The sequence below is a fragment of the Polypterus senegalus genome, chromosome 14 (assembly GCF_016835505.1).
Source record: "Polypterus senegalus isolate Bchr_013 chromosome 14, ASM1683550v1, whole genome shotgun sequence".
NCBI lineage: Eukaryota > Metazoa > Chordata > Cladistia > Polypteriformes > Polypteridae > Polypterus > Polypterus senegalus.
Genome location: NC_053167.1, coordinates 71054521 through 71075366, shown reverse-complemented (window position 1 = coordinate 71075366; position 20846 = coordinate 71054521). Strand labels below are relative to the sequence as shown.

Genomic DNA, 20846 nt, shown 5'->3' with positions numbered 1-20846 from the left:
AGTAATCTAATGAACCCAAATGAGTTGCATTTCAAAAAAAGCTAAGCATTTTTCATAATTTCATTCAGCTTTGTGAAACTGGCTTCCTCTTGGGATATCATCTTTTCTCATCACCTAATGCCAGCTGCTCTACTCTAGTAAGTTCAAATTTAAGTCTCAACTTCTATAAAACAATCCAAAGGGCAAGTCACCCACAGTCCTAATGATCTCCTTTAGATGTTATCATCCTCTTCAAATGTATCCTATATTTTATTATTTTTCTAACTGAGTCACAGCTTATTCTTCAGTTTTGAAAAAAATACATACAGGGTGGTCCAGATCTAATTATGCAGATCCAAATCGTCTGGATGAGTTTGATTTATGCGGTGACGATTCCAGTTCGGCGCGAAGATGATTCTTCATCTCGTCAGTTCGCACACTTCTTGATAATCTAGGATTTTTCGGGTGATTTTCTATGTAATAAACTTAAGTTATAGCGTAATGAAAATTGCATAATTAGATCTGGACCACCTTATACATAAAAAATGCAATTAGAGTTAAGATGAGACATCATGCAAGTACGTAAGCAAAACAGCTCTGCTAGGCAAACAGATATTCCTTTAAAATCTGACTAAAACAAATCATAAACCCATGAATTTATATTTTGTGCAAAATTTGTGCAAAGAACCCAGTTATTACTTAATCAGAGTATTTTAGCAAAAGAAAGACAAAAACCCTCAATCTCCTCCTGAGGTAACCTTTCTAATGTTAAAAAGTCTTTTAATACATTATAATATAGTGACTGTAATCATTCTTGGTTCCCAACATCCTCTTCCAAGCACAATGGGACAAATAAGAAAGAAAAAAAAAACAAAAACATATCTGTGTTTACAGTTCTACTGTTCATTTCCCATCTGGTCCAGATTATCCAGTCTCTTGTCACTCAGAAACAGCAGCTTGGTATCTGACCCATGACAACACCAGGATCTTGTATTCTTCAATAGAGCAGACTGATGGCTCAGGTCATGGCAGGATACAGCGAAGGACTTGTTCTTGAACAATAATAGCTCCTACACCAAGTCTGCTTGGCCACCTTCTTTCCGTTTTCTAAAACAAATACAGTTTTCTCTTTTCCATCTCTTTCAAAATAATACTGATTTGTATTCATATTGGTACTGGCTTTCAAAGACTTCAGCATGGCTCAAGCATGGCTAGAGTATGAAGAATGGGAAGTAGATAGATCATGTTGGTGGTGGGGTTAGTGAGGTTACAGTTACCAAAACACATGATCTGCTTTGCTCCACATCTTGTCCTTTCCTTCAGTTAGTTCTTCAGCTTATTCTTGTAAAACCTGACATTCAGATTTAATAAAATATCAGCCTTCACAAAGGTTGGCGGATTGCATCTAGAACAAAGATTGCCTTCTTAGAGAATAGAGAGAATGATTGGGACTGGGACATTCTTTTAAAAACAAAATCAACATAAAAGAGTGCACTTGGCCCTTTTTAATAATAGCAGCAGGGGATGTTCGTTGATGCCAGGACAGAGACACACCCATATTAGTAGTTCCAAAAGGGCACTGCACACACACACACACAAAAATAAACAAACAAATATATATATATATATATATATATATATATATATAAAATAAATCAAAACATACATGTACTGTATAGATGAACAAATGAATACCATAATTATTTTTTGTACATATACATTCAAGCAAATTTGGAGGGCATCATCTCCAGAGGTACATTTGGCACATCCAACAGTATTGTGGATTTATTTTTCATATTAAATAAGAATTAAATACTTAAGTCTTAAAGATAAAAGTCTAACGGTCCCTCACCACCAACCTACTTCCAGTTGCATCGGCCTAAAATTGAGTACTAAAAGTAAAATCCACTGGGCTCGGAGAGTTCCAGTAAAATGCATGGCTGGTCTGACTTTCCAGTTTGTCTCTTCTAGGCACCACAAAGTTAAAATAAAAGTAACTCTCTGCATGTTCCTTCATGCAAGCCAATCTCCAACAGGAAAGGAGTTGTTTTTTTTTTTTTGTTGTTTTTTTGTAGAAGAATCAAATTCCATTTGTAAGATCTGTGATGACTTTGGCCTTTACAAGTTTTCTGAGAAACTCCTTCTCCTTTGGGATGTTGTGGGTCCATGACTAAAATGAAAATGAGACAACAGAGAGGATTTGTCATCAGTACAAAATGTCCATCAGACACAAAAACACTGTTACATTTGTAGTAATATTTGCAGGTAATAACACTTTTAAAGAATGCGATTAGAAAAAGAAATAACTGAAATGTAATGTTCTCTACATAGGGTGATATGCTAAATAAAGAAAGACTAAATGGTGTTTTTTAGCTGCACAAAGTGAATGCCTATGGTCTGAGCCCATGACCTCATCTTTTTGTTGTGGTACTGCCAAAAAAGGAGAGGAAAGGCACAACCTTGGCTGTAGGAAGAAAGTAGCACTAGAAAAAGAGTGAAAGGAAAGGGAGCACTAGAATCCCAAACTCAGGAACTCGGGACCATATTGCTGTTAATTTGTTTTCTAACTTGTTTCTTAGGGACAAGTCAATTTCTGCCTTTCATATATTGCAATTTTTCCAAAGGAAAGACCTCCAGTTATACGGATTATAATAGTCTTTTTTTTTTTGCTTTGTTAATTGCCTTTTTTCACAAATTATGGTAGTAATATACACTGCAATATTGTCCAAATAATGCTTCAGAGGCAAAATGCAACACATTTTGTTCCAATGCTGATTTAAACATATCTGTGATGGTGTCCCATCTTCAGAAGATGGGACACCTGAAGGAACTGTTTGTATCAACTTTCAAGGTTTCATTTACTTCAGTTCCTGCCAGCTAAATTCCTTCAAAAAGAAACTCTAAAAATTACATTATTTTTCAGTTTTTGGTAACCTAAACTTTTTTTTTTTTTTTATAAAAACTCTTGTCAGTTTACTACTTACACCTTTGTGCCATTTCAGGATAATTTACTGGACATAAACTGCTTAAAAAGTAGTACTGCTTAAAGTAGTGTATGATCAAGTGGAGGCATTAAAATTACAGGAAGGCAAGAGCTTGAAACAGTTGTTTTTAGTTTGTATAAAACTAGAATATTGTTCTCACTAGAGCTATGTATAATATACCCACACAAAATAAATGTGGAATAAAATTCATACAAATGAAAACATCAAATACATACAAATGCTTAAGAGAATATTTTCAACTTTTGTCACAGAACTGTCTTCATCAGTTACTGCTGGCTACTCATTCATAAATACAGTATACTGTAAATACATGTCATCCATACATGTCTGTTTAAATCTACACACATGCATGCATGACCAAGTCTTCCCTCTGTGTATTTGTCTGTAATGGGGCTTTCTTTAAATTTTGTAAAGTTCTGCTTTCTCACAATTAACAAAAGATTGACTAAACCAACCCCTTTATTATGTTTGCACAGAAGGCAAGGTCCTTATGACACCCCAACTGAATGGCTTAGCTAGTAGAAAACAATTAGCTCATGATGCTTTGGAATGAAACAATATGCAATATAGAGTGACATTCAGCCATTGTTTAATTAGACACACCCCAGATTTTTCTTGCACATTTCAAAGATATGCTTTTTAGGAGTACTGATGACTCTACATTAGCCTGGTCCTGGGCCTAGCCTGGAGTTGATTTCTACTTTGTGCTGATAGGGGCTTCAGCCCATGCAACCCTGAACTGGATAAATGGTATTGAAAATGGACAAGCAGCTGTTTATTTGAAGTTAACATGGTCTATTGTGAATCAGGAACCTGATATCACTGTATCATTTCTCGATCTAATATGTTTCTCTGACAAAATTATTTATAGGAGGGCAGGCAAGTTTATTAGGATGAAGAGGGACATTTTCATCGCATGATTTGAAAACAAAAGGTCAGAGTTTTTAGGAAAAGTATGGTATGTTTTGAATGTAAATTCTGTTTTAGGAACAATCAATTTTCATGTATTAAGTTGTTACAAAAGAACAGGAAACAGACATACTGCAACATGAGGGTCTTGACACCCAAATGAAATGGCTTGTTTTGTTGTCAGTATATAAAACAATTAAGACATGAACTTCTAGATAAACTGTAAAATAAAAGCCAATAGCTAACCTTCAAAATGACAACTTGTGAATAATCACTGATTAACTGTAAATTCTGCATGGTGCCATCTCATTTGCCTGGTTACATGAGGGAAACATGACAGCATGAGAAATAAAAAATATTACAGCCCTATAATGTTGTTGAAAAGCTGGGAGTGACCATTAATATTTTGTCATCCCTGAGTCCTTGACATGCTGATGACAGCCCTTTCAGGTCACCTTAAAGAAGATTGTAGAGGATGCATGGTGGACAACACTCCAAAAAGATACTTGAGGCACGTGCAGCAGTGTCTATTCTGCAAACAATACCAGAATCCAACTGGTCTGACTGCTGAAATACTTCAGTCGTATAGTGAAGGAACGGAGAGTAATTGTAGAACTGTTCCCAGTTAAAAAGTGTGTGGCAAGTCGTGCCACAGATCCTATTATTTAATCAGCCTGGTGTGTGTACCTGGAAGTACCAAGTGATGGGAGGTGCAGGCTATGAGCAGCATATGTGTATGTGCACAAGCGCATGTCGGATTTGTGGCTTTGTTGGGAAATTGTGCAGGGAAAAGGAAATGAGAGCAGCCGGAACAGAGATTAATAAGTGGTAACCTCTAGAAATTATAGAGTGTGGGTCTTGCAAGTGGTTGCACAAGGGAGAGGTAGTGACATGCCAATGTCAGTGTGCCACATAGAGTGAGAAAAAAAAAGAGGTGGAGTAAGGGGGATTAAACTACGAGGGGGAGTCAAGCTAAAGTTAGAAAATGGGATTTACTAGGAAATGCAACGAACCTTAACAAAACTGATAATTTCATTTCTCAATGTAGTCCCCGCCCTTCTCAATGCCCATGTGCCACCTGCCTGGATTCTAGCAGAATAAAAGGTTTTGTCTTTTCCATCGCAACCACTCGTGCAGCCGAGTTACTGTCGAACACTACATGCCGAGGGGTACTACTACAGTCACTAGCGCAAGTTACTGTGACTTTCTGGAGACCAATGTGAAGCCTGCTATTCAATCCAATGGCGGGAACTGCTGTCTCAAGGAGTCCTTTTGCTGCAAGACAATGCCCGCCCACACACTGCCAAGAACACCAAGGTTTGTCTGGAGAAACTGAAGTTTGAGGTATTGCCACATCCTCCTTATTCGCCAGATTTGGCACTGTGTGATTTTCACCTTTTTGGACTGCTCGAGTGGTTGTGAGGACAAGACAAAACCTTTTATTCTTCTGGAATCAGGGCACTTCCAGGCAGGTGGCGCAACTGCATTGAAATGGGTGGAGACAACACTGAGAAATGACATTATCAGTTTTGTTAAGGTTCATTTCATTTTGTAATAAATCCCATTTTCTAACTTTAGCTTGACTCCTCCTCATACTACAGGCAGCTGAGGGTAACTGATCTTTTTCTGCATGGGGTTATGCAATCCAGGAGCATTTAGGTTAGTACAGTTTGGTTGGGTCGGGGCGAGTAGTCTCTCGGATGACTGCTGTTAATATTGTTTTATTCTCACAGAGTCTGAGGGTAAGGATGACTATCCTACTGACTATCAGAGAAACTGGACTGAACTGTTTGAATTTTAGAATTACACAATTTACTTATTACTGAGAGTGCACAAGTTAATAAAAACAGCCTGTTATTTTGAACTTTGCTAAAAACTGTTGTCTCGAGTCTCTTATTCTCTCACTGTGGGACTCGGCCATGAACTACAAAAAGTCTGAGAGTTCGATATGTGCACAGTGCATCACATCAAGTCATAGAAGACAAATCTGATCACTGTAATCCATTACTTCACAAAAAAGCTACAGTATTTGCTTTAACTGCCAAATATGTTATACCCTAAAATATGAAATATTTTCTTACTAGGGAAAAGATTCTTCTACCTGAGAGGAGTCCACAATTCATAAGTTCAGTAATGGAGATGTTTTTTGTGAACTGTGGGTGTCAACACTAAACATCCTCTGCAAATACCATCCTCAAACCAATCTAAGTGACTGAATTGGACCATGAAAACAATGGTGGCCACGTATATTGCAGACCTCCATTAGAACTGAATTTAATTACTACCGCAGCTGTGTCTTGTATATGCATGAGGTTACAGTGATACATGAATTTACAGATGACAGCTCTACTCACTTGGCTTTTGATCCACAGGTTTTAGGGCTCCTTGAATGTTTCATTAAATCCTCAGATCATGATTCATAATATCCATCAGTTAGAATTCCTTCAAAAATAATATGTTGCAGAAAATGTGCGCTGGTCTTGTAACATATGCAATTGAGAGATTCACTGTATTGTGGTGGACTGGGTTAGACTAAGGGTTCACCACCTTTCCTAGGCATTTAGAAAAAAAGTAGTGCACCTTTCTGTGAGGTATTACGGTAGTTGAGCTAGCACGTGTCTTTTATCGCAGTGATCTTCCTGTAAACCGAAAGCAGTAAAGTTGGTTTTACCAGAAGGAGAAAGATTGAAACATTAGACTTTACCATAAACGAAACTGAGTAATAGACTGAGAAAAAGGAATTTACGGAGTCATCCTGTGCAATTAGATAACCAGTAAGAAAAGCTACTGTAATGAATTCAGACTTTTTGTTTTGACCATTAAATAAAACAAACACTGCTTGTCTGAATTTGGAGGGTGAGCAAGCGTGTGTTAAGTTCAGTAGCTCACATTTTCAATTAGAAAAACAAAAGAGATAAGGATGAATTTGAAATTGCTTAGTAAACAATAGGCTTGTTAGCTTAATAGCAAAATCTGTCAATTTTACTTGTAAACCTGTGGGGCATGTTAGCCTTGTGTCTTCTTGATAAACATCTTATGAATATTTGACAAATTTCTGGCTTTTTAAAAGGTTTATACTGTGTTTATTATGTGTGCCACAAACACATGTAAGAAAGAAATACTGAATAATTAAAATGGTAATTCATATTTATAAATGTCACCTCAAGAATTAGGAATGTCTAGCTGGTACAATGCGGAAAAACGCTGCCATACAATTAATGATTAAAACCAATATAAGTGCATGTATATTTACATTTTACATTAGTGTTTAAAAGCCAATATCAATTATTTGAATCAATGTCCAAGAATAAATATATTTTTTTCTTAGACAAAGAAAACTAAATTTTTTAAATTAAGCTTTGTTTCAGATAAGTGCTTCACTGAAAAAAATTAAACAATATGAGAATTTGTAATTATGAGAAACTTTTTCTTTAATGCTTTGGATAAATGGATACATATTTTCCCTACATAATTACTTAAAAAAGGGAATTTTATTTATTTTAGCATTTTTATGATCACTGAATAATAAGCCTACTGAATTTCATTGTGTTAATAAAAAAACAAACAGGCAACACCTGTGGTAAACAGTTTATTTATTAAAATACCAAAGAACATAATATAGAACATAAGGCTTCTCTGCATCTGGTTATGTAGGAGCTTAGTGTAAAAGTTTGTTAAAGAAATGAAAAAAGAAAAAAAAAATTAGAATTGGAATTGTCTAATCCAATAACCTGTACTGACCCTAGAAACAAGGTAAAATACTGTTCATGTGACTAACGCCAAGACTAATTTTGGACCCATATAAGGCCCAGGGAGTGGGGTGCATGTAGCAACTCTGCACAAGGACCTTTCTGTATTTTTATAGTAGTGCTTAACTGTGATATTACGGTTACATTATTAAGTGTTTTTCACCTGTCATGGATACCAGCTCTTCAAACCTTTAGTATAAAAGTGGAAACTGGGGCTTTTTGTTGTTTTTATTTTTTTGCTTGTCTTGTTAAGAGTGCTTGTACTTTGTTTTTAACTATCTTCCACATGTGTACGTTGGTCTGCTGCTAAGAGTGCAGGAGCCAATCAATTGAAGTGAATTACAGGACTTCAGTGATTTCAGGATACTCTCCTAGAGGCATGCTTCTAATTTACAACATATGGATTTGACAAAGAACTCGTATTTGTCAGTATGACCGAATCATTCACATTATTGTGGAAAACTGCTAAATTTGACTGAAGATTGCTTGGACCCTAATGTATGTACAGTATATAGTTTAATGCAGCTCCAGCACTGATGACATCTGTAAAAAAGATCACTTTTTAGTACTCTCTTCTATATTTAGCAACAGAAAGCAATTTTTATTTTGAGCTAAGAATTAATTGGATTTTTAACTTGTTTTATTTCTACTGTGTTTTTGTGGATAAGAAGTACATAAATATAATGCAGACCATGACCATCACTTTACAAAAGTAGCAAGAATATTGCATAAAATGAATTACAGCTGCATTTGTTTAATAGGACCTGGTGCAAAAAGCTTCTCCGGCTACATATCCTAGCACTAAGTATATAATGGTAGATTTCATGTAAAAACTGACTATTATTGAGTTTTATAATTTTTCTGACAATGTTTGCTGTGTTTTTTGAAATATACATCAGAGGCTGTTCTGTTTTAAACACCTGAAGAGAAGGAGGTAAAGGAAGTAATGAGTAATATTTCAGGATAACAGTCTTTCACAGCAGGGGACAGAGCGTCCCATGATCCTCAGGTTCAACATCAAAGATTTTGAAACCTAAGGGTCAAATCCATAAAGAAATCTTTCTTCAAGGTTATATTATTACTACAGGCAATATCTGATGAATGTTCTTCATTCAGTTTCTATAAAGTTCAATTACTTCAAAAATTTATCAATAAAAGACTGTCAAAAATTAAAGTCAATTTGTACCACAGTCCGTAAGAGTTATTATATGAAAAGTTGCTAAACATTTAGCAAAGAAGAATATACCTTGATCCTACAAGTCTGCAGAATAACACCAGATTCAAACGTCAGTTTGCTGCTTCATAAAAGAATAACAGTTTTGCAATTTGTACTGTTTAACAAGGCTTCTGGTCTATTCTGTCAAAGAGTGCAAAAAGTTGTTATGCTGACCAATCTGTTGCTTGTCTTTAATTAGGTGAAATTCTCCAAAGTTTGCCTAGAATAACTGATTGGTTGAATGGCTTATGAAACCCAACACTCTCTTCTATTATTAAATAGTAAATTAACTAGTGTGTGCTGCACTTAACCTTTGGAAAAGGTACAGTGGATCTTCTTCAGTCAAGAGGTAATAATTATCAGGCACCACTTACTTAGTTTAGACTTTATCTCTCTCACGTTGAATAAACAAAGCAAATTCTGTCTGCACTTTTATTTTCTAGAGCTATTTCTCAATGATCACAAAATTTTTACTTTCAAACCCACATTATAAACACAAAAATACCACAGACATATTCACTACAGGCTTTTAGTAACAGAGTCATTCATTATTTAGCTGAGCTGAATGCTCCTATAAAATTTCCTAAAGGCAAATTTTTGATATCTGAGTTTTAGTTCTACCTTATATGGTTCTTTTTTATAGCAGAGAGTAATTTATGCAGCATATTAAATACAACCTTTTCTGCTTAAAGCACTGATGCCTACAATAAAATAAGTTCAACTTGACAGCACCACCCAAAAAACAAATTGTTTTAACACCAGCCTTGAAAGGAGGTCACTAGAAAACAATTACTTTGCACTCAATAATTTAACAGTTGCAACAACATGGCATTTGTACCAGCAAACTGAAACACAAGAGCTACACATGTCTGCTGAGACAGTGAACGAAGAATAAGAGAAAAAAGGATCACCTAACCCAATAGTATGTTTTTGCCCATAGATAACAGGCCTGGAGCTTGCATTAAAAAATCTTTGTGAATGTGACCTAAGAAGTTATTTACCCAACTCAGCAATAAATATTAATAAAAAAGATAATATTACAGGGAAACCAAACTTGGCTATTAGATCATCCCTATCATGCAAAATGGAAAAAAAATTGAAAAATGTGCAGAATTCACCAAGTTGTTTATTATTTTCCAATATTTACAAGTTGAGGCAGAGAAATCACAAAGTTCAATTGACTTCTGATAATGGAAAACAAAAACTTAATTAAAAATACGATGTTTTGTCATGATTAATGGCCAAAATAATTATAGTAATTTGACTGTTTGATAGTGTTATGCCTGTGCTCCGACAAATCCATTAATACAGACATTTTACATATTGTTTACCTTTGACCGCGTGTCTTCTACTTGCCACTGCCTTGCATCTAGAATTACTTTTGAATGCCATGACCTTGTCTGATCTTATTAGCTCTGAAGTGTTACTAAAGCTTTTTGCTCAGAATCTCTGTTTATGTTTTAAGACCTCTGACTACATTTTGGTCTGTCGACTACATAATACCTGCTTACTCCTTGTACTCATCTTTTTGACTATATTGGTATACTGACTTTTTACTTGTTAGAAGCTAACTCAGCAACATTCAGCAATCATTTCCACTTAGTTGAATCCTAAAAACACCACTAGAGGCTCACATAACATTAGGACAAAAAGTGGAGGACAAGGGCAAACACTTAGTGAAGGTACATTCTTCCTAAATCTGAATAACTATTTAGGTCAGTGATTACAAATATGATGTTATTTTTGATTTTTGGTCATTTGCTAGGCCTCTTGCACTCTACAGCTCTCTATAAGGGGGCAAAAAAATTGCAAATTTTTATTACAAATCGAGAATATTTTGACTTTAAATATTTAAACTGAAGCACACATTTTAATAATTCAAATATCTGACACAACTATTCTTGTTTTTATGTACTTCTACATCGTTGCATTTCTAATGAACACCCTGCATTAGGGTGACTTACACTAACTCAGTCATTTTTACTGTTAACATCAGGTATGATATAACAGCTGAATGTTCACTTTTCATAATGATGAAAAGTCACAACCAATCAGAACAAAAGTTTCTGAGAATCATTGGCACCTCACAGCAAAACAGCTTCAAGCACAGCTTAACAGTTGTAGACATATGAAAGTCTCAGTTTCCGCTGTGAAGAGGAGACTTTGTCCACTCAGCAGTAGTCCACAGCCGGTATTTCAAGGCTCTATTTTGTCCTTTAAGGAATGGCTTTCTTACTGCCACTCACCCTGTCAAACCTGAACCACAGTTTTCTCTTCACAGTAGAAACTGAGATTTGCTTTTTTGACCACTGTTAAGCTGTACTTGAAGCTGTTATGTTGTGAGACTTTGGGTCCACCACATCTCTTTCCTATCTATCAGAGTTTCTTCCAGTTTCCAAATGCCTTTAGATTGTGTAGAACACTGTACTCTTTCTTTTTTTTTTTTTTGTCAATTTCCCTAAAAGAAAGGCCGACACTTCTAAGGGTAATAATGCTCAGTCTCATTACATTTGTTAATTGCCATTTCTTGCCATTATCGCTGGAATATTATGCAAGTAGTACTTCAGAGGGTGTAGTAACACAGTCTGTTCCAGCTCTGCTTTAAGACAGACTGAGGGGTTTTAAGTAATCAACAGAAGTTGGGACACCTGGGAAAACTGTTTGCTTCAACTTGAAAGGCTTAATTTACTTTAATTGATGCAGAACATCTGTAAGTTGTAACCTATTAGTTGTTCCCTGAAGAAGGCCCATTTGTAATATTCTGATACTTTCTTTATTTTCAGTTTTTGCAAACCTGAACTTTAAATTTAATCCTCTGGCAGTTTACTTCTTACATTTTCATCATTTTAGGTCAATCATAGCATTTCAACTGGTTAAATTTGAAGAAAAACTGGAAAAACAGAGGTATTCTTATACATTTGACCATATATATATATATATATATATATAGCGCAAAATTAATTTCAATATTAGTCAAACAGCAGTACATACACATACATGCACATATACGAGGGGGGACCCAAAAATAACCGGAAATATTTTTGAAACGTGTTTAATTTAATTTTCTGTACAAACTACAATTAGTCTCCTTTAAAGTACTCTTCATTGCCGGAAATACACTTATCTAACCGTTTGTTCAATTGTTTGAAACATTTTTTAAATTTGTCTGAAGTAACGGCCATTAATGCTCTGATCGTTTCTTGTTTTACCTCTTCGAAGTCAGCAAAACGCCTTCCTTTCAAGTCTTTTTTCATCCAAGGGAACAAAAAGAAATCACATGGAGCTAAATCCGGTGAGTAGGGTGGGTGGTTCAGGGTTGTCATACTGTTTCAATAAAATAGTTTCTGCAACACTTTTTTCAAGAAGAAAACAAAATTTCACTGCCACGCGTTGCTCACGATAATCGGCAATCGTAAAAAAACGACACTTGCACAAAACTACTTTTACAAAATTCATTTAACACAAGCACAACCTTCCAGACTGATGGCACTTGGCAGACTGACTTGTAACTAGGGCTAGGGCGATCAAGTTACACTCCTCACATCGCCCAACCACGTACTACAAGTACTAACCTAACAACAACAACAAAATTCCGGATATTTTTGGGTCCCCCCTCGTATTATTTAGATAAAAGACATACAAGATTAGTTTTTGACAAAAACAATTACATCTCTCTATTATAAAAAAAATCCTGGAAAGCAAAAGCAAGGCGACGATATGTGATCTTCTCGGAAGTTCTCAGAAGACATTTAAAAGACCCGCAAGACAAAAGAGACTTGCCATGGACTGTCTCGCGGGGACCTTAAACATGAGACTCGGTGCCAAGAGATTGTCCCAGGGACGTCTCATGGGGATGTGGAACATGAGATTCTTGCAAGACACGCCCTACTTACAAAAGATATCATATAAGAGCACACTCTTCAAAAAACACTCAGTCGTGTAAAAGCACGTAGCACACACACATCCTGTGCTTTCAGCCTATATAAAGCGTATAAGGACAATACGGAGAATAGAGACCCAAAGGCGTTGGAGAGAAAAAAAGGCAGATAAGAGATTATGAAAGCAGTGGAATTCGAAAGGCTCAAACAAACAATGGTGCGATACACATGCAGAGAAAGGTACAGGATATGAAAGTAGTATAATTAAAAAGTATTGTAGCGTCCCAGCCAAGTTGACGCCTTTTTGGTTTTAAGTGACTGTTCAGTCCGAATGAGGGAGGGTGGAGTACAGCACAGAAGACTGATAGCAGGGTACTGATTGATGCGGTAAGGGGGGGGCGAGACCCGGAGGAGGAGGGGTTGGAGAGGGTGCTAGAAAGTTGTGTTTGGGTTTAGGAAGTCGCCGATTGTTCAAGTAAAACTTTTGTGACACTTTATCACGTCAGTCGCTACAGTATCAGAGAAAAGATATAAAAGATTGCATTACCGCAAACAAAAGGTGATTAATCATCAGAACCAGGTGTAATTGAAAAAACAACAGGACAAATCAAGGTCAGAAATAAAAGGCAAAGAGTAGACAACAAAGTCTTTTCGCATTCACATCATTCAATGCACAAAACGTGGATTTACACAATAATGGACCACATGCTATTAGAATCTGTGGTCCCGGAACAGTTAAAGCAACAAGTTGAATTTCAAAGAATACACAATTCAGTCAGGTGTATATTGATGATCACGGAGAAGTGATGCAAATTTTAAAAGGCAGAAAGAAAGGCAATGTATATATTCTGGGAATAACATTGCACACCAAAGGAGATTGTGATATACCATTTGTATTAAAATGTTTACAGTTTACCGTGAGAATAGCTTTTGCTATGATAATCAATAAATCACAGGGACAAACATTAGAAAAAGTGAGATTATTTATTAGAGAAACAGAAATAGTCACTCACGGGCAGTTATACGTTGCATTGTCACAATGTGTCTCCAAAAAATATTGTTTTTAAAGTTTCTTTAAAGCAAAAATGCAAATAATGAAATAGAAACAATTCCAAAGAAAAACAAAACTTTAATTGCATATCCGATGAACCAAACACAGGGGTTGGCGAGTGAAGCTCCCTACTCTAAATATATATGTCATTTTTTTGCCGTACTTTCAAACTAAACTACTCTGATTTAGGACACCTTAACAATAATGCTCAACTTAAGAAAGTCATAATAAGGTCAGGATAAAGATAATATAAAAACAAGCAATACGTATTGGAGTTTTCTCTAAGCTTCTAGTCAAAATGGTTCATTTAATATTTTGTTGAGGTAGAGTTTCAGCTGGGAATTTTCTAATGGAATTACCGTATTTATTGTTTATTTAAACTTCGGTAAACATGTGAAGTGTGCATTACATAAATTCAAACTTGGTTTAGTGACAGGCAAAATGGGATTAGGAATTAAATGTCATTTTCAGTCAGTTAAAAACCAAAAAGGCTGTGCAAAGTTTTGTTATGTTTTCTAAAAAATAACTTTCAGTAATATGCACCAATATAATGTCTGAGTTAACTGTCTCAAACAAATAATAGTCACTATAGGTATACTATTAACACTAGAATTACCAGAGCCTACGAAAAAACTCGTAGATCCGTCCCACCTTAAATCGCTTCTTAAAACCGTTCACAGCTCTCCACCAGCGTCTTTTGTCATCTAAATGTGCTGATAAAAACAGGCTGCAAGCTGCCGGCTATTCCATCCCTCCATTGACTTAGAATGTGCACAGACTTCTCCCACCTCATGCCTTGATTGATTTTCTGGGAGTGAAGTGGAGTTTTAGAGTGGAAATAATAGATCCTTATTTGGAACACACGCATTTCATGTGTGTTCCATTTCTACAGTAATCTGTGTAAACACATTTTTAAAACAGAAACGTTTGAATGCGACTTAGAGAATGAAAAGTGAATAAAAAAAAACCAAAGCTAACCTTTACAAGTATCATAAATTACACCGGCTGTTACAGACTGAAATCAAATGTATGTTTTTATTCTAAAATAGTAAGAATAACATCAGTTTACATCTCAAAACGGAGTCGTGAGGGATCGAACTCGTGACCTTTTCATTACCAGTCAGCAGCTGATACCTTTACACCACCGTGCCAGTTGTAGTGAATATGCGTCAGTATGGCCTGCTAAGGCAGCTTTTTTTTCTGCAGTTACACTTTAGAATAAAAGCGCAATTGTTGTGTTATATTTGTGTTGTATTGTGAAAGTGTTTCTTTCTACTCAGGCTTCATACATTATATAGTTTAAGCCTACATTTTGTCATCTACTACTAGAATATAAAAAACGTGTCTGTTTTAACAACGTGTTTACACAGATTACTGTAGAAATGGAACAGACATGAAATACGTGTGTTCCAAACAACGATCTATTATTTCCACTCTAAAACTCCACTTCACTCCCAGAAAATCAATCAAGGCATGAGCTGGGAGAAGTTTCTGCACGTTCTAAGTCGGTGGGGGGATGGAATAGCCGGCTGCTTGCAGCCTGAGTTTATCAGCACATTTAGATGACAAAAGACACTGATGGAGAGCTGTGAACGGTTTTAAGAAGCGATTTAAGGTGGGACGGATCTACGAGTTTTTTCGTAGGCTCTGGCAATTCTAGTGTTAAAGAAAAGAAAAAATATTTAGGCATTTTAGAAAATCAACTAGCATTCTAGCTTCCACAGTTTCACTGTTTTGTTTCTCCTTTATTAGACTCTAATTTTAAATAAAAAGTTTGTGCTCATGATATTAGTTGATATTACACTTTGTTTTATTGCTGCTTTAATCTGTACTTTCATATACTTTACTATGTACACTGGCTCAAAAAAGCTCTATATAAACCAACTAACTGACTATTTACCCTTCATAAAAATGTTTTTCCACAATCTCTCCTCCATAGTGTTTTTCAAAGCTATTCTGAATGCTTCCCTTTAGGGCCGGTTCATACTTCACGCTCAGAACTCGTATGCGCCCGCATCATGGCTGCCACGCGTTCCCAGCATTCATTTCACGCGTCCTCTGAGCAGGTTCTCAGAAATTAGCGTGACGCGTGCACGAGTTGCAGTACCAGCAAAAAGTCGGGGGGCGCGGTGTGCTAAAAGTTGGAACGTGACGTCAACGTCTCTGTTTACTATCTACATGTGACAGAAAGCCTCTATGCAGATCCTACGGGATGAATGCTTTGATGTGGTGAAGCAAAATGCCGACATACAGATGCATTCATGGTGCTTTCATATTCAAGCGTCGCATGTTCCCGATCGTAATGACACGATACATTTTAAAAGTCTCGCATAACATCTTTTGTGCTGTCTTTTTTTTTTTTGCAACTTAACAGCAACATAATGTATAGCGCTGTATTTGAGCCACTGAGAAAAAAATAAAGGACACGGTGAAAACGTGTATTTTGTGATTAAAGTGGAAATTTCTGCTTTAATCTCAAAATGTCTACTTTAACCTTGTAGTTTACTTTATCATTAATGCAGACCATCGTAAACGTCATCTCAGTTTTTAATAGCTATGAGCTTCTTGGAACTGACAGCAGTGGCAAGCAGCAATAGAACACCACACAGAACATATGACATGTATGATATTCCAACTCTCTGCACATTTAGAATCTTTAGATTTGTACTTGATACCACTTTCATGATGAAATGCATTAAAGTGTGTATGTTACATTTTACATACAGTATAATTTCGTTTAACTAATGAATACTGTTAATAATTACACAGATGGAGGGAATAATTACACACATGGGGGTGTCACAGTGGTGAAGCGATAGCACTGCTGTCTCGCAGGGAATTATTTTGCTGGTATTTCCTGATTGTATTCCACACTGTGCTCCGGTTTCCTTCCAAAGATATGCAGATTTGGGGATTTGGTGCCGCTAAATGAGGCTAGTGTATGCGAGTGCTTGTATTCACCTTACGATGAGCTGAGGCTTCGTCCAGGAATTGTTTCTCACTCATGCCCAATGCTTGCTGGAATGGACACATCCCTGGATTGATGGATTTAATCAATAAACATAATTTTCAGAGTATTGTGGTAAGGTGTCATCAGAATTTAATGAGTGTTCCAGGCAATTCACAACACAGAGCAGCCGAACATGTTCTCACCGTGATAATATCTCGCACTGCCACCTGGTGGATTCCTCCAGATTTACGTAAAGTACGCGCACAAGTATGAACACTACAACGCTCGCGTAGCTGTAGCGTCCACTGCAGCATGTGTAGCATGAAGTAAAACTCCGGCCTTACGCTCTGACATTCTCTTATTTCATGCATGCATCAATACCAAATATCTTTACATAAAAACCCATTATAGGTGTAATTCAACCTCTAGTAATCAGAATCAGAATTCACTTTATTCGCCAGACACACTAATGGTTAATAGGAACACACTATTATAAAGATTACTGCCGTATGTACAGATTACAATGAAATTCTTACTTTCATATGTTAATCAACCTAAGACATGTCATTGCTGTCTGACACCATGATTAGTTAAACCTCATCCAAGTACTACCAACATAAGAATATTAAGCAAAAATATACTTAAGGTCTTGACATGTGACTAGTCTTGAAGTTAATCTACTTCCCACACCTTGAATTTTATGTGTTGTTCAAATCTCTTCATCTCTACTCTGCTATCCATTGGTGTTGAGAATAATATATAGTGAACACCCTGCCTGAAGCATTAATATTCAAAATGTATTAAAGAAACAGCACCAAGCATTTTGAAAAAACAATGGTATTTTGAAGATATCAATACTACTAATAAAATAATAAGAGAAATACAGTATGTAACATATCTAGCTAGTATATCATTTTTTTTTAACAACTATAGTCAAACTAAACATACTCTCATGGTTTTTATAAGAATTTATGCCTGATTTACTTGTGCCGTGTAGACCTGCACAAACACAGAATCCTTGGACTCTTGTCTTCCATGTTTAAACAGTTTATATTTGTGACACTCAATCTCAGAGACTCTCTCCCTATAGCTTTTCAATGGGCCCTGGTGAAACACTCATGAATATTTATCTTTAATTAATGTGTTTTTCTTCAGTAATATTATCTGAAGCTAACTTATCAAGTTGTCTGGTTTTAAATAACCTGTCATACTTCTCACAATTAAAATATTTACATAACCATTTCACACTTAACAATTTGAATAAACACTGAATTAAAATGTCATGATACAAATTACTTTCTTGAGAACGTCATTGCATATTTTTCCCATTTTAAAACAAATTGGCATTAAAGATTACTATAATAGTTATCTAAATGTTGTGCGATATAAATGTAGCTTCATAATAGCACACATACTTACAACTTCATAGTACAGTAGTTCATCAAAACACAAGGAAAGATAAAAATGAAGAAAAAAAGTTGCAAAACATTGTAGTAAGTAGAGCAAAACGGTCTTAAAATTATCTAAGACAGCTTACCCAGTAAATACATGGTGTTATATGCTTGCACACACAAATTCGTAAAGAAAACATACCTCTTTAATGGTGGACATCTTGACATTTTCATAGTAGTGCAGAAGAGCAAAAGGGTTGTTCATATCATAACCAAATCCAGCTACTGCCACTTCATCACAGTTATGAAGACTCATAGTTATTGCAACAGTGCCCAGTGTTGGTATATTCTAGAGGAGAACAACAAGGCAATTAAGAAAAGCTGTTTATCATCATTGAATTTGCCTCCTTTGCATTTGATGATGTTGTCATGTTTGGTCCAACACCTTAGTACTAACTAACGTGTAACCATTTCAAATTGTTGTCAAATGTCATGTAATCAGGGATTCCAAAATAGCCCAATGCCATAGTAGAGTCAAGTGACTGTGTGTTCCATAAATATCCAGTAAAAGGTAGGTGTTGGAGGTATACTTTGCCCTAAGAGCTATATTAGGAATATGATATCCTAAATGAAAAAAATTGCACCAACAAGAAAGTGAATTGTGCTTCTGGATAGACAATAATGAATTTGTGATCTCCGAGTACTCAAACAAAACATCTATTAAAGACATTCAATGAAAAATTCAAAATACACAAAAGAAGAAGGAAATAATGAATAATTACTAAAACATACATAAACAACAACAAACTGGTTACTACACTGAACACCTTTATTATGCCATTCTTGAACCCTTTTTTGCTTATCTCCTTATAATGTCAAAGTGCAAATTGCTGCATCCAAAGAACTGTACAGCCAGGAAACTCTGAGGTAAATATCACTTCCTATATACAGCAGTTCTCCTTTAAGGTCTGGGGCTCCCAGAACTGCTTCCGAGTAGCATGTCCATCTTTGAAGTCTGCAAGGTTTCTTTACTGGCAGGTGACATGCTAAAGGACAATAAGAGTATTTATCCTGGTAAGGTGTAGAAACCCTCCTGTTCTCAAATGACACCTTGATTATGCTCCTACAGTACTTCTAGTTCTTTAGCCTGGGGTAAAACAGAAGGACTCCCCTGCATTCACACTCTTTGTGTGCATATTTTGATGACAGCCACACATGTTGAGTTTTAGCTAATTTAGTTCTTATATCCCAATACGTAATGTGGCAAAAGAAAAAAAATAAGACTTAAGGTCCATTCAACCAAAGATTTTAAATGGTAAATGAACTATTAGAGACAACAAACTATCTGGGACCCGTAACACCAAGTATGACCCATTAGGTAATCAGTGCGAGTGCTCATTGCATCATAATATATCTTAGCAAAATAAAATTATATTATCTATTTATAGTACACTGTATATAAATAAACCAAAATACATATGCATAAACATATATATGTACATATACTGTCACACATACAGTGCTTTTCATGGTATGGTACTTCATATCACAAAAATATAGTCCAGAAACACTCTGGTTTTATCCTCCCATCTTAAATAGGCACATCTTAGGTTAACTGGCCCCTTGTGAAGAAACATGTAATATGTGTATGCAAGTGTATCCTCAGATGGGTGTTTGTCCTCTGTGGAGTTTGTTCCTGCCTTGTGACCAGTGTTGGTGGGTTTAGGTTAGGGTTAGCAACAACAGTCCTAAACTGGATTAAGAACATTTGAAAACAGATGGATAAAAAGCAAATGTAAGCAACTGATATTGATAATCTTATCTTGAATGTTTATAGAGTCATTATTATCACTATGTCATGAAGTTTAAATTCACTACAGAAACTATTTCTTTTCCATAGATGCTTTTCTAATATTCCCTAACAATGATGACACTGACACTGGAAATTTGCTAAATCATAAAATGAAACAAAAAATTAATGCAAACACAATAATATTCGAGATACTATTTATCCATTTTCTTATCACCTCACCCAGTTCAAGATCTCAGAATCCAGTGCCCTGGATGCATGGTGGAAACCAACTATAGATCAGAGGGTAAATATTAAATGTAGTATACACATATTATACACATACACATTACAGTACAATCTGCTCAATGCTTTATTTAAAAACATAAAAGGTAGAAATTAATTTTAAAATAGTTGTAAAATATAGTAGCAGTGCACTAACACTAATTAGTTGTGCATTTATTTCTATCAATTAAACAATAAACCTTACACTATAATAAAGGAATTCGAGTGTTTGTGAAGTGCAAAAAACTAAAAAGGCAGTAAGTCTCACTCTCTCTCCCCCTGGTCATTTTTAATTAAGCCATCTCTGCACCCTGTTCTGGGAGGCAGGAATTAAGATTATCAAAGTAGAGGATGTGTCAGTTTATCTGTTGTGATCAGTTCCTTATGCTTCCTTTCCCTGTTTATTGTGCCTCTAGCGTTACCCCCACTCAGATGAATATTACCGTGTAAGCACGTGGTGACCACATGTTTGTGGGTTCAGCCTGAGGTAGCCTATAAAGTTCTTTGCTAGAATACGTAATACTCACAAATTATAAACCCTTGAAAACTGTCTGTCTGACCATCACTAACCGCATAGTAAAATATGTCATTTTTTATTAGCAACATTTTGAAAACATGAATATCTCCAAAATAATTAGTGGAAA

The 20846-nt window shown here is 35.8% G+C and overlaps 1 protein-coding gene across 13 annotated transcripts in view; it reads right to left on the bottom strand.

The window, feature by feature from the left end:
• Positions 1-733: 733 nt before the first annotated feature.
• st3gal3a (ST3 beta-galactoside alpha-2,3-sialyltransferase 3a) overlaps positions 734-20846 on the bottom strand; it is a 394364-nt gene continuing 374251 nt past the window's right edge. For all 13 annotated transcript variants that reach the window (XM_039776580.1, XM_039776584.1, XM_039776587.1 and 10 more), the window contains 2 exons: positions 18331-18477; positions 734-2149 (listed from right to left, as the gene is read on the bottom strand). In XM_039776580.1, coding sequence (XP_039632514.1) covers positions 2060-2149; positions 18331-18477 — 237 coding nt within the window. In that variant the 3' untranslated portion in view covers positions 734-2059. The remainder of the gene's footprint in view (positions 2150-18330; positions 18478-20846) is intronic.